The sequence below is a fragment of the Triticum urartu genome, chromosome 1 (genome assembly GCF_003073215.2).
Source record: "Triticum urartu cultivar G1812 chromosome 1, Tu2.1, whole genome shotgun sequence".
Classification (NCBI taxonomy): domain Eukaryota; kingdom Viridiplantae; phylum Streptophyta; class Magnoliopsida; order Poales; family Poaceae; genus Triticum; species Triticum urartu.
The window spans coordinates 479,026,406-479,039,207 of record NC_053022.1 but is presented as its reverse complement, the minus strand read 5'-3'; the positions used below and the strand labels follow the sequence as shown (position 1 = coordinate 479,039,207).

General features: G+C 45.0%; 1 protein-coding gene and 1 non-coding gene across 3 annotated transcripts; one reads left to right on the top strand and one right to left on the bottom strand.

The window, feature by feature from the left end:
* Window positions 1-2,207: 2,207 nt before the first annotated feature.
* LOC125520447 (NADPH-dependent aldo-keto reductase, chloroplastic-like) lies at window positions 2,208-6,233 on the top strand. 2 transcript variants are annotated; one of them, XM_048685382.1, is made up of 8 exons: window positions 2,208-2,345; window positions 2,515-2,637; window positions 4,180-4,230; window positions 4,438-4,514; window positions 4,603-4,690; window positions 4,964-5,236; window positions 5,432-5,683; window positions 5,925-6,233. In XM_048685382.1, the coding sequence occupies exons 2-8, from the start codon at window positions 2,527-2,529 to the stop codon at window positions 6,006-6,008; spliced, it is 936 nt and encodes a 311-aa protein (XP_048541339.1). In that variant the 5' UTR covers window positions 2,208-2,345; window positions 2,515-2,526; the 3' UTR covers window positions 6,009-6,233. The 2 variants fall into 2 exon arrangements, with proteins under 2 accessions (XP_048541339.1, XP_048541335.1); XM_048685378.1 differs by having other exon boundaries at window positions 2,230-2,345; window positions 2,512-2,637.
* On the bottom strand, window positions 3,638-3,723 carry TRNAY-GUA. The gene is given in 2 exon segments: window positions 3,638-3,673; window positions 3,687-3,723. It is a non-coding gene; the product is annotated as a tRNA-Tyr (tRNA).
* Window positions 6,234-12,802: the final 6,569 nt, after the last annotated feature.

Below are 12,802 nucleotides of genomic sequence, written 5' to 3'. Positions count from 1 at the left end.
CCTGGCTCCCTCCTCGTGGCCCTGCCATGGAGATCGTCCCCTTGAACGAGGACACGCTCATGAAGGCGATCCTGCCAGGCAGGTCCACCGTCCTGAGCCACCTGTTCATGGGGATGAAATCCTCGGCGCGCTCAGCTCCGGCCACGACCTGAGCTCCTCCACCCGCCACATCCCAATCAGTCTTCAGTATCTTGTCAGGCAACATGACAAGTATTAGTATCAAGAAAGCAAGCAAGCAAATGCCACTAATAAGTGGCACTGATCAGTGGACTTGCCCAACAGCAAGTGCCACTGATTAGTGATGAATACTAGAATGCCCAACAGCAAGTGCCACTGATCAGTGGCATTTGCCCAACAACAAATCAGTGGCATGTGCTCATGGACAAATGGCAATGATCAGTGGCACTTGGTGTTGGGCAAGAGCACTAATCTACTTGTTGTAGTGCAAATGGCACTGATCAATGACACTAATCAGTGACTTGCCCAATAACAAGTGCCATTGAGAAGTGCCATTTTTCCCAACAGCAAGTGCCATTGATAAGTGGCATTTGCCTATCAATGACACTTGTTGTTGGACAAGTCACTGATCAGTGCCATCTTCTTTGCTGCAACTGGCACTGATCACTGAACTATCCTAAACAAGGAAACATCTAAAAATAGCAACAGCAAGTGCCAATAGCATCAATGTGCAGTCATGCAGATTTGGGACCATCCTAAAATGGTCCTACTACATGCACGTATAACATCCACTCATGGCACAAACCCTAGCTTCAACATGCAACATGAAACAATGACATGATCCTAACATGAACATGCCATCAGTCAACATGATTCTAGCATTCATCACTCAACATGAACATGATTCTAGTATGAACACAGCTACTAGCATGTAGCACAAATCTAGCATGTAGTAGGACTCGGACTAGCATGATTCTAGGATTCTAGCATGTAACACAGCTACTAGTATTCTAGCATGAACACAAGCACTAGCACACGCACTGTACAAAACAAAAACAGATCAATCCGGCGGAGCAGAGGACGAGCCGGCCCCGGCGACGGCCTGCGGCATCGGCCCCGTGTTGAACGCCACGCCGGAGGTCGAGAAGGACGGCACGCCGACCGGAGAAAACCCTTGGACGGGGATCAAGAAAACCCCCGAGCCCAATGGCGTCCCAAGAAGGGGCGGCTCTGTCGACGGCGCCGGCGCCGAGCCCAGAACAACGAGGTCCGGAATCAGCGGCGGAGCAGGAGCGGCCGGCACCGCATTGGCCGGCCTCGTGGAGGCCGACAGCAGATGGGGGACGGCGCCCGCAGCGCCGAGGCCAGGTCGCGGCCCGAGTTCTGGAGCCCGGCCAGCCAACGCTCCTGGATGCTGACGATGCGCTGGTCGACCGGGGTCAGAGGGCGGCGTGGCGGCGGGCGTGGCGGAGCCATCGGAGCAGAGGAGAGGAGAGGGAGGGGCGGTGCGGGAGAGAGAGGGAGCGATGGGAACAGTGCGCCTGGGCGGTGACAGGAGAGTGGGGGGCGAGTAATGAGACGTCGCCTCCATCTCCCGCACTACCTGAGACGTGCAACTGCCCCGCACGCGCGGCCGCGCCTGGTCAGGCTCGCGAGAAACTGTCAATTCAGCAGTTCCCGCCGGGCCAGGCTGCGGGCTGCTTTGAGGTTCGTGTGGGCCTCAAATCGCATGCAGCCCAGCCAACCAAACAGGCCGTGCACATTCCGCACGGACCTGGTTGGGTTGCATGCGGGCAACCAAACAGGCCCAAGCTGATCAACTCACATCAAATGTCGAATATGTGTTCTGGACATGTTGCTTGCAACGGATTATCCTTTTATAAACATATAAAAATCATCATAATCTGTTTCGCAAAATACACACCCTAATTTGGCCTGGTATCGACAGTATTGCACCATAGAATAGGGTGTGGTGCGTGCGTATGTACGAGCGTTTGCGTTTATACTGTGTTCGGAAAAAAGACAGTATTGCATCGTAGAACTCATCATTACAACTTTGTGCTAATAAAACTTGGCACGGGAATATAAAAAAAACAGTTTTGCTAGAGCACATCTAGATGTGCCATAAGTATTGCACATCTAAGTTCTATGTCATTGATCTTACGTCGAGATGCGTGCGGATATTATTTTTTTCCTCTTTATGCTTGACTCACTTACTTTACATGTGCAATAACTAGAGCACATCTAGATGTGCCTTAGACACACCCTATAAAAAACCTAGGCCGGCAGGTCCAGCAAAAAGAACTCCACCGGCCGCTTGATCGCCGCTCTCCGCCTTGTCGCATGCCCGCGTGGATCGATCAGCTTCCACTCCAATCCAATCACAGGTAACCACCCATCATTCGTCTGTTTTTCCGTGAGGATTAATTTCACTATGCATCAGCGCAGTAGTATAATTATTCTCAGCTTGAACTCTGAAGGACCCTCGTGATCCCTCTGTTGTTATCTTCCGTGCCTAAGCATCTTTATACCTGCTTGTTCTTTGATCTCTAGCAGGCTTTTGGAGAGATGGCCGAATCCTTCGTCCTCAACACCGGAGCAAGAATACCGTCAGTTGGCCTCGGCACGGCGAAAACAGAGCCCGGGACCGTCGGGGAGGCCGTCTACGCTGCCATCAAGGTTCTTTAATAGAATCTGTACAGATTTTCTCTGTTAATTGATCCAGATAAGCTTTGTAGATTGTAAGATTTGTTCAATTCAGATTTTAGGCCTGTGTACCTGGGCACTTTCCTGTTGTTTGGCTAAAAAATCGCAAAAATAAAAATGTTATCCGACCTACCGGATTCAAGGTTCTTTAATGGAATCTGTACAGATTTTCTCTGTTAATTGATCCAGATAAGCTTTGTAGATTGTAAGATTTGTTCAATTCAGATTTTAGGCCTGTGTACCTGGGCACTTTCCTGTTGTTTGGCTAAAAAATCGCAAAAATAAAAATGTTATCCGACCTACCGGATTCAAGGTTCTTTAATGAATCTGTACAGATTTTCTCTGTTAATTGATCCAGATAAGCTTTGTAGATTGTAAGATTTGTTCAATTCAGATTTTAGGCCTGTGTATCTGGGCACTTTCCTGTTGTTTGGCTAAAAAATCGCAAAAATAAAAAATGTTATCCGACCTACCGGATTCAAGGTTCTTTAATGGAATCTGTACAGATTTTCTCTGTTAATTGATCCAGATAAGCTTTGTAGATTGTAAGATTTGTTCAATTCAGATTTTAGGCCTGTGTACCTGGGCACTTTCCTGTTGTTTGCCAAAAAAATCGCAAAAATAAAAATGTTATCCGACCTACCGGATTCAAGGTTCTTTAATGGAATCTGTACAGATTTTCTCTGTTAATTGATCCAGATAAGCTTTGTAGATTGTAAGATTTGTTCAATTCAGATTTTAGGCCTGTGTACCTGGGCACTTTCCTGTTGTTTGCCAAAAAAATCGCAAAAATAAAAATGTTATCCAACCTACCGGATTCAAGGTTCTTTAATGGAATCTGTACAGATTTTCTCTGTTAATTGATCCAGATAAGCTTTGTAGATTGTAAGATTTGTTCAATTCAGATTTTAGGCCTGTGTACCTGGGCACTTTCCTGTTGTTTGGCTAAAAAATCGCAAAAATAAAAATGTTATCCAACCTACCGGATTCGAACCAGTGACCTAAGGATTTATCTGCAACGACTACAGTCCTCCGCTCTACCAACTGAGCTAAGGTCGGTTTGTGTCAATCTGCGTGCACCTCGCTTCATAACCTCGCACTTCACCTTCTGAACAACGAGCATCCCATTCTTAAATTCGAATCTTAGTCGGACTTGAAGTGCTCACACGCTACAAATTGTGTGTGATTTAATCTGGAGCGGGGTGTACATACAGCAAGCAACACAATTGGTTATAAGTTCTTTTTCCAGGAAATTGGTTATGAGGTTATCTCTATGGTTCCAAAATTCCATCAGTTTAGCCTACGAACACTTAGTTTTTGGCACTTTTTGCTTCTATTCTCGCTAAATTATACTTTTGCATTCTCTTTCGCCCTTCCTCTTTTCTACCGAAGCTCCGCCACTGGATTTAAGCTCTGGAAAATGCTACTGAAGCGTACCATATAATCTTAAGCTTGAAACATGAAACTATATACTATCTCACCCAAGTCTAACAATTTGATGCACTTACAATGCAGGCTGGATATCGGCATATTGATTGCGCTCCAGCGTACCGCAATGAGAAGGAGGTAATACTTGAGCCATAGCTTTCTATAAGATCAGGAAAATGATAGGCTCATGAAATGTTGGTGGTTAGTCATCAGAGTATGACACTCATGACATCATTATTATTTTTATCTGAAGTAATTTCTGCTACACAAAACTGTCCATCTGTAAGACTGTAACCGTTATGTTTTTTCATATAACCCAGCGAATTCAATCTACACCTTTTATAGATTGGTTTGGCTCTGAAGAAACTGTTTGAGGATTATGTGGTTAAGCGTGAAGATTTGTTTATCTCTTCTAAGTTGTGGTTAGGCTTCATTCCTTTTTACCCTAGTTTCATCATTTGTATGTAATTTGCAGCGCCGTGTTGTCAAAAGATGTTTTGGATTTTGCAGGTCTGGTAATCACGCCCCAGAAGATGTGCCAGAGGGCATTGACACTACTCTTGAAGATTTGCAACTGGAGTACTTAGACCTGTTCCTTGTAAATTTCTATGCTTGATTGTCTATCCATTTAACAGTGAATCTACTGTGATATGCCTGTTCCCCCACGCAGTACCGAAAGTACAAATATGACTCACCTCTAAGCAGCTTCTTTGGCGTAAAAGATTGAGAGGGTCAAACAAAACCTAATAGTATTACATTTACTGAACGATGAAGTGTTGTTTTAACTGAATGAAGTGCATTCCTGAGCTTAGTGTGAAGTAAAAGTTGCTTTAACTGTATGAATGCCTTTTTGAAAAAATATATTGTGCAGATCCACGCTCCAGTCCGAACTAATAAAGGAGCTGTCCGAACCGCTGAAAACTATATTACTCTTGATGTCCCTGCTACATGGGGGGCGATGGAGAAGTTATACGACTCCGGCAAGGCTCGTGCAATCGGCGTGAGCAACTTTTCTTGTAAGAGGATGGAGGATTTGCTTGCCATTGCTAGAGTAACTCCTGCTGTCAACCAGGTTGAGTCCCATCCAGGTTGGCAGCAAATGAAACTCCGCGAACTTTGCGAGTCAAATGGTGTTCATCTTTCTGTAAGTTTCGAACATCACTAATGGACCAGTAGTTTTCCCTCTTCTTCTTCTTCTTTTTCAATAAGATACTGCCAAAGTTTCTTGAAAAACACTTCCCCTGGTTAGTTTACTTTAGGTTCTTCTCTTGAAAATCACTTCTCCCTTGGTTAGTTTACTCTAGGTTGTTCAATAATTTTTTTACTTTCATTTTGGCAGGCATATTCACCCTTAGGTAGGCCTGGATCACCTGCGTTCACGGGTCCAAGCTTTCTTAGCAACCCTATTGTCATCTCTATTGCCGAGAAGTTGCAGAGAAGTCCTGCACAGGTTGCTCTACGCTGGGGCCTTCAAATGGGTCAGAGTGTGCTTCCAAAAAGCATCAATGAAACAAGGATAAAGGAGAACTTTAACATATTGGACTGGTCTATTCCTGAAGATTTGATGTCAAAGTTCTCTGAAATCCCACAGGCATGAATAAACTCCTCTATTTTCCTCCATGCAAAATTGCAAATGGTCCTTCCTATTTTTATTATGTTGGTTATATTGGCTTAGCACACCTTGATGGTAATATGCAATGTTTTGTCCTTCCAAAAAAAATCTTAAAAACATTAATGTTTTGTATCACTATTTTTTTAGAAACATAGTGCGTCAATCTATAGAATTACCTCTGATATTGGCTATTGAGATTGTTTTGGTCCTTTGTATGCAGATTAAGACTCTAAGAGCTGAATTTGTAGTTCACCCGCAAGGTATTTACAAAACCGTGGAGGATTTTTGGGATGGTGAAATCTGAAGTGTATGAAGTTCTGATGAAGGCATAGCATTATTATCATGCTAGCATAAATATCTTGCTTCTTCAGTTCTTCTCATTGGTTGTATGCAGATGGAGATACTTACTTTAAAACTTTTGAGAATAAATGGCTTTTTTTATGGATGTGTGGACCAACGGATGGGAAGGCCGAAAAAATGCCTTCTTTTACTGATGGCTTAAAATAATTGCTCGATCATATATTTTTCTCATGTGCTACCATTTTGATTGTTGTATTCTTCTATTCGCAAATATTGTATTTGTTGGGGAACGTTGCAGAAAACAAAAATTTTCCTACGGTTTCACCAAGATCCATCTATGAGTTCATCTAGCAACGAGTGATCGGATTGCATCTACATACCTTTGTAGATCACACGCGGAAGCGTTCAAAGAACGGGGATGAGGAAGTCGTACTCGACGTGATCCAAATCACCGGAGATCCTAGCGCCGAACGGACGGCACCTCCGTGTTCAACACACGTACGGTCAGCGTGACGTCTCCTCCTTCTTGATCCAGCAAGGAGGGAGGAGAGGTAGATGAAGATCCAGCAGCACGACGGCGTGGTGGTGGATGCAGGAGTCATCGCAGCAGGGCTTCGCCGTTCTACTGCGAGAGGGAGAGGTGTAGCAGGGGACAGGGAGGCGCCAAGAGTCAAGGGTGCGGCTGCCCCTCCCTCCCCCCCTTTATATAGGCTCCCCAAGGGGGGGCGCCGGCCCTAGGAGATGGGATCTCCTAGGGGGGCGGCGGCCAAGGGTGGAGTGGCCCCCAAGGCAAGGGTGGCGCACCCCACCCCTAGGATTTCTAACCCTAGGCGCAGGGGAGGCCCAAGGGGGGGTGCACCAGCCCACTAGGGGCTGGTTCCCCTCCCACTTCAGCCCATGGGGCCCTCCGGGATAGGTGGCCCCACCCGGTGGACCCCCGGGACCCTTCCGGTGGTCCCGGTACAATACCGGTGACCCCCGAAACCTTCCCGATGGCCGAAACTGGACTTCCTATATATAAATCTTTACCTCCGGACCATTCCGGAACTCCTCGTGATGTCCGGGTTCTCATCCGGGACTCCGAACAACTTTCGAGTTACCGTGTGCTAATATCTCTACAACCCTAGCGTCACCGAACCTTAAGTGTGTAGACCCTACGGGTTCGGGAGACATGCAGACATGACCGAGAAGCCTCTCCGGTCAATAACCAACAGCGGGATCTGGATACCCATGTTGGCTCCCACATGCTCCACGATGATCTCATCGGATGAACCACGATGTCGAGGATTAATCAACCCCGTATACAATTCCCTTTGTCAATCGGTACGTTACTTGCCCGAGACTCGATCGTCAGTATCCCAATACCTTGTTCAGTCTCATTACCGGCAAGTCACTTTACTCGTACCGTAATGCATGATCCCGTGATCAACCACTTGATCACATTGAGCTCATTATGATGATGCATTACCGAGTGGGCCCAGAGATACCTCTCCGTCATACGGAGTGACAAATCCCAGTCTCGATTCGTGCCAACCCAACAGACACTTTCGGAGATACCTGTAATGTACCTTTATAGTCACCCAGTTACGTTGTGATGTTTGGCACACCCAAGGCACTCCTACGGTATCCGGGAGTTGCACAATCTCATGGTCTAAGGCTATGATACTTGACATTCAGAAAAGCTACAGCAAACGAACTACACGATCTTTGAGCTATGCTTAGGATTGGGTGTTGTCCATCACATCATTCTCCTAATGATGTGATCCCGTTATCAATGACATATAATGTCCATAGTCAGGAAACCATGACTATCTTTTGATCAACGAGCTAGTCAACTAGGGGCTCACTAGGGACGTGTTGTGGTCTATGTATTCACACATGTATTACGATTTCCGGATAACACAATTATAGCATGAACAATAGACAATTATCATGAACAAAGAAATATAATAATAACCATTTTATTATTGCCTATAGGGCATATTTCCAACAGTCTCCCACTTGCACTAGAGTCAATATTCTAGTTACATTGTGATGAATCGGACACCCATGCAGTTCTGGTGTTGATCATGTTTTGCTCTAGGGAGAGGTTTAGTCAACGGATCTGCTACATTCAGGTCCGTATGTACTTTACAAATCTCTATGTCTCCATTTTGAACACTTTCACGAATGGAGTTGAAGCGACGCTTGATATGACTGGTCTTCCTGTGAAACCTGGGCTCCTTGGCAAGGCAATAGCTCCAGTGTTGTCACAGAAGAGAGTCATCGGGCCCGACGCATTGGGTATGACTCCTAGGTCGGTAATGAACTCCTTCACCCAGACTGCTTCTTGTGCTGCCTCCGAGGCTGCCATGTACTCCGCTTCACATGTAGATCCCGCCACAACGCTTTGCTTGCAACTGCACCAGCTTACTGCCCTACCATTCAAAATATACACGTATCCGGTTTGTGACTTAGAGTCATCCAGATCTGTGTCGAAGCTAGCATCGACGTAACCCCTTACGACGAGCTCTTTGTCACCTCCATACACGAGAAACATGTCCTTAGTCCTTTTCAGGTACTTTAGGATATTCTTGACTGCTGTCCAGTGTTCCATGCCGGGATTACTTTGGTACCTTCCTACCAAACTTACGGCAAGGTTTACATCAGGTCTGGTACACAGCATAGCATACATGATAGACCCTATGGCCGAGGCATAGGGGACGACACTCATCTTTTCTCTATCTTCTGCCGTGGTCGGGCATTGAGTCGTGCTCAATCTCGTACCTTGCAATACAGGCAAGAACCCCTTCTTTGACTGATCCATTTTGAACTTCTTCAATATCTTGTCAAGGTACGTACTCTGTGAAAGACCAATGAGGCGTCTTGATCTATCTCTATAGATCTTGATGCCTAATATATAAGCAGCTTCTCCAAGGTCCTTCATTGAAAACACTTGTTCAAGTAGGCCTTTATGCTTTCCAAGAATTCTATATCATTTCCCATCAACAGTATGTCATCCACATACAATATGAGAAATGCTACAGAGCTCCCACTCACTTTCTTGTAAATGCAGGCTTCTCCATAAGTCTGCATAAACCCAAACGCTTTGATCATCTCATCAAAACGAATGTTCCAACTCCAAGATGCTTGCACTAGCCCATAAATCGAGCGTTGGAGCTTGCACACCTTGTCAGCATTCTTGGGATCGACAAAACCTTCTGGCTGCATCATATACAATTCTTCCTTAAGGAAACCATTAAGGAATGCCGTTTTGACGTCCATTTGCCATATTTCATAATCATAGAATGAGGAAATTGCTAACATGATTCGGACGGACTTCAGCTTCGCTACGGGTGAGAAAGTCTCATCGTAGTCAACCCCTTGAACTTGTCGATAACCCTTAGCGACAAGCCGAGCTTTATAGATGGTTATGTTACCATCCGCGTCTGTCTTCTTCTTAAAGATCCATTTATTTTCTATGGCTCGCCGATCATCGGGCAAGTCAGTCAAAGTCCATACTTCATTTTCATACATGGATCCTATCTCGGATTTCATGGCTTCCAGCCATTTGTTGGAATCCGGTCCCGCCATCGCTTCTTCATAGTTCGAAGGTTCACCGTTGTCTAACAACATGATTTCCAAGACAGGGTTGCCGTACCACTCTGGTGCGGAACGTGTCCTTGTGGACCTACGAAGTTCAGTAGCAACTTGATCTGAAGTTTCATGATCATCATCATCAACTTCCTCTCTAGTCGGTGCAGGCACCTCAGGAACATTTTCTTGAGCTGCGCCACTTACCGGTTCAAGAGGCAATACTTCATCAAGTTCTACTTTCCTCCCACTTATTTCTTTCGAGAGAAACTCTTTCTCTAGAAAGGACCCATTCTTGGCAACAAATATCTTGCCTTCAGATCTAAGGTAGAAGGTATACCCAATAGTTTCTTTAGGGTATCCTATGAAGACACATTTTTCCGATTTGGGTTCGAGCTTTTCAGGTTGAAGTTTCTTGACATAAGCATCGCATCCCCAAACTTTTAGAAACGACAGCTTAGGTTTCTTCCCAAACCATAATTCATACGGTGTCGTCTCAACGGATTTTGATGGAGCCCTATTTAAAGTGAATGCGGCAGTCTCTAAAGTATAGCCCCAAAATGACAGTGGTAAATCGGTAAGAGACATCATAGATCGCACCATATCTAATAGAGTGCGATTACGACGTTCGGACACACCATTACGCTGAGGTGTTCAAGGCGGCGTGAGTTGTGAAACTATTCCACATTTTCTTTAGTGTGTGCCAAATTCGTGACTCAAGCATTCTCCCCCATGATCTGATCGCAAGAACTTGATTTTCCTGTCACGTTGATTCTCAACCTCACTCTGAAATTCCTTGAACTTTTCAAAGGTCTCAGACTTGTGTTTCATTAAGTAGACATACCCATATCTACTCAAGTCATCAGTGAGGGTGAGAACATAACGATAGCCACCGCGAGTCTCAACACTCATTGGACCGCACACATCAGTATGTATGATTTCCAATAAGTTGGTTGCTCGCTCCATTGTTCCTGAGAACGGAGTCTTGGTCATTTTACCCATGAGACATGGTTCGCACGTGTCAAATGATTCGTAATCAAGAGACTCTAAAAGTCCATCTGCATGGAGCTTCTTCATGCGTTTGACACCTATGTGACCAAGGTGGCAGTGCCACAAGTATGTGGGACTATCATTATCAACCTTAAATCTTTTGGTATTCACACTATGAATATGTGTAGCATTACGCTCGAGATTCATTAAGAATAAACCATTCACCATTGGAGCATGACCATAAAACATATCTCTCATATAAATAGAACAACCATTATTCTCGAATTTAAATGAGTAGCCATCTCGAATTAAATGAGATCCTGATACAATGTTCATGCTCAAAGCTGGCACTAAATAACAATTATTGAGGTTTAAAACTAATCCCGTAGGTAAATGTAGAGGCAGCGTGCCGACGGCGATCACATCGACCTTGGAACCATTCCCGACGCGCATCGTCACCTCGTCCTTCGCCAGTCTACACTTATTCTGCAGCTCCTGCTTTGAGTTACAAATGTGAGCAACCGCACCGGTATCAAATACCCAGGAGCTACTACGAGTACTGGTAAGGTACACATCAATTACATGTATATCACATATACCTTTAGTGCTGCCGGCCTTCTTATCCGCTAAGTATTTGGGGCAGTTCCGCTTCCAGTGACCACTTCCCTTGCAATAAAAGCATTCAGTCTCGGGCTTGGGTCCATTCTTTGGCTTCTTCCTGGCATCTTGCTTACTGGTCGCGGCAACTCCCTTGCCGTCCTTCTTGAAGTTCTTCTTACCCTTGCCTTTCTTGAACTTAGTGGTTTTATTCACCATCAACACTTGATGTTCCTTTTTGACTTCTACCTCTGCTGATTTCAGCATTGAATATACCTCAGGAATGGTCTTTTCCATCCCCTGCATATTGAAGTTCATCACAAAGCTCTTGTAGCTTGGTGGAAGCGACTGAAGGATTCTGTCAATGACCGCATCATCCGGGAGATTAACTCCCAGCTGAGTCAAGCGGTTATGCAACCCAGACATTTTGAGTATGTGCTCACTGACAGAACTATTTTCCTCCATCTTACAGCTAAAGAACTTGTCGGAGACTCTAACTCTCGACCCGGGCATGAGCTTGGAAAACCATTTTCAACTCTTCGAACATCTCATATGCTCCGTGTCTCTCAAAACGCTTTTGGAGCCCCGGTTCTAAGCTGTAAAGCATGCCGCACTGAACGAGGGAGTAATCATCAGCACGTGTCTGCCAAGCGTTCATAACATCTTGGTTCTGTGGGACGGGTGCGTCACCTAGCGGTGCTTCTAGGACATAATCTTTCTTGGCAGCTATGAGGATGATCCTCAGGTTCCGGACCCAGTCCGTATAGTTGCTGCCATCGTCTTTCAGCTTGGTTTTCTCTAGGAACGCGTTGAAGTTGAGGACAACGTGGGCCATTTGATCTACAAGACATATTGTAAAGATTTTAGACTAAGTTCATGATAATTAAGTTCATCTAATCAAATTATTCAATGAACTCCCACTCAGATAGACATCCCTCCAGTCATCTAAGTATAACATGATCCGAGTTAACTAGGCCGTGTCCGATCATCACGTGAGACGGACTAGTCAACATCGGTGAACATCTTCATGTTGATCGTATCTTCTATACGACTCATGCTCGACCTTTCGGTCTTCTGTGTTCTGAGGCCATGTCTGTACATGCTAGGCTCGTCAAGTCAACCTAAGTGTATTGCGTGTGTAAATCTGGCTTACACCCGTTGTATTCGAACGTTAGAATCTATCACACCCGATCATCATGTGGTGCTTCGAAACAACGAACCTTCGCAACGGTGCACAGTTAGGGGGAACACTTTCTTGAAATTATTACGAGGGATCATCTTATTTAAGCTACCGTCGTTCTAAGCAAATAAGATGTAAAACATGATAAACATCACATGCAATCAAATAGTGACATGATATGGCCAATATCATTTGCTCCTTTTGATCTCCATCTTCGGGGCTCCATGATCATCGTTGTCACCGACATGACACCATGATCTCCATCATCATGATCTCCATCATCGTGTCTTCTTGAAGTTGTCACGTCATCTATTACTTCTACTACTATGGCTAATGCTTTAGCAATAAAGTAAAGTAATTACATGACGTTTATGTTGACACGTAGGTCATAAATAAATAAAGACAACTCCTTGGCTCCTGCCGGTTGTCATACTCATCGACATGCAAGTCATCGATTC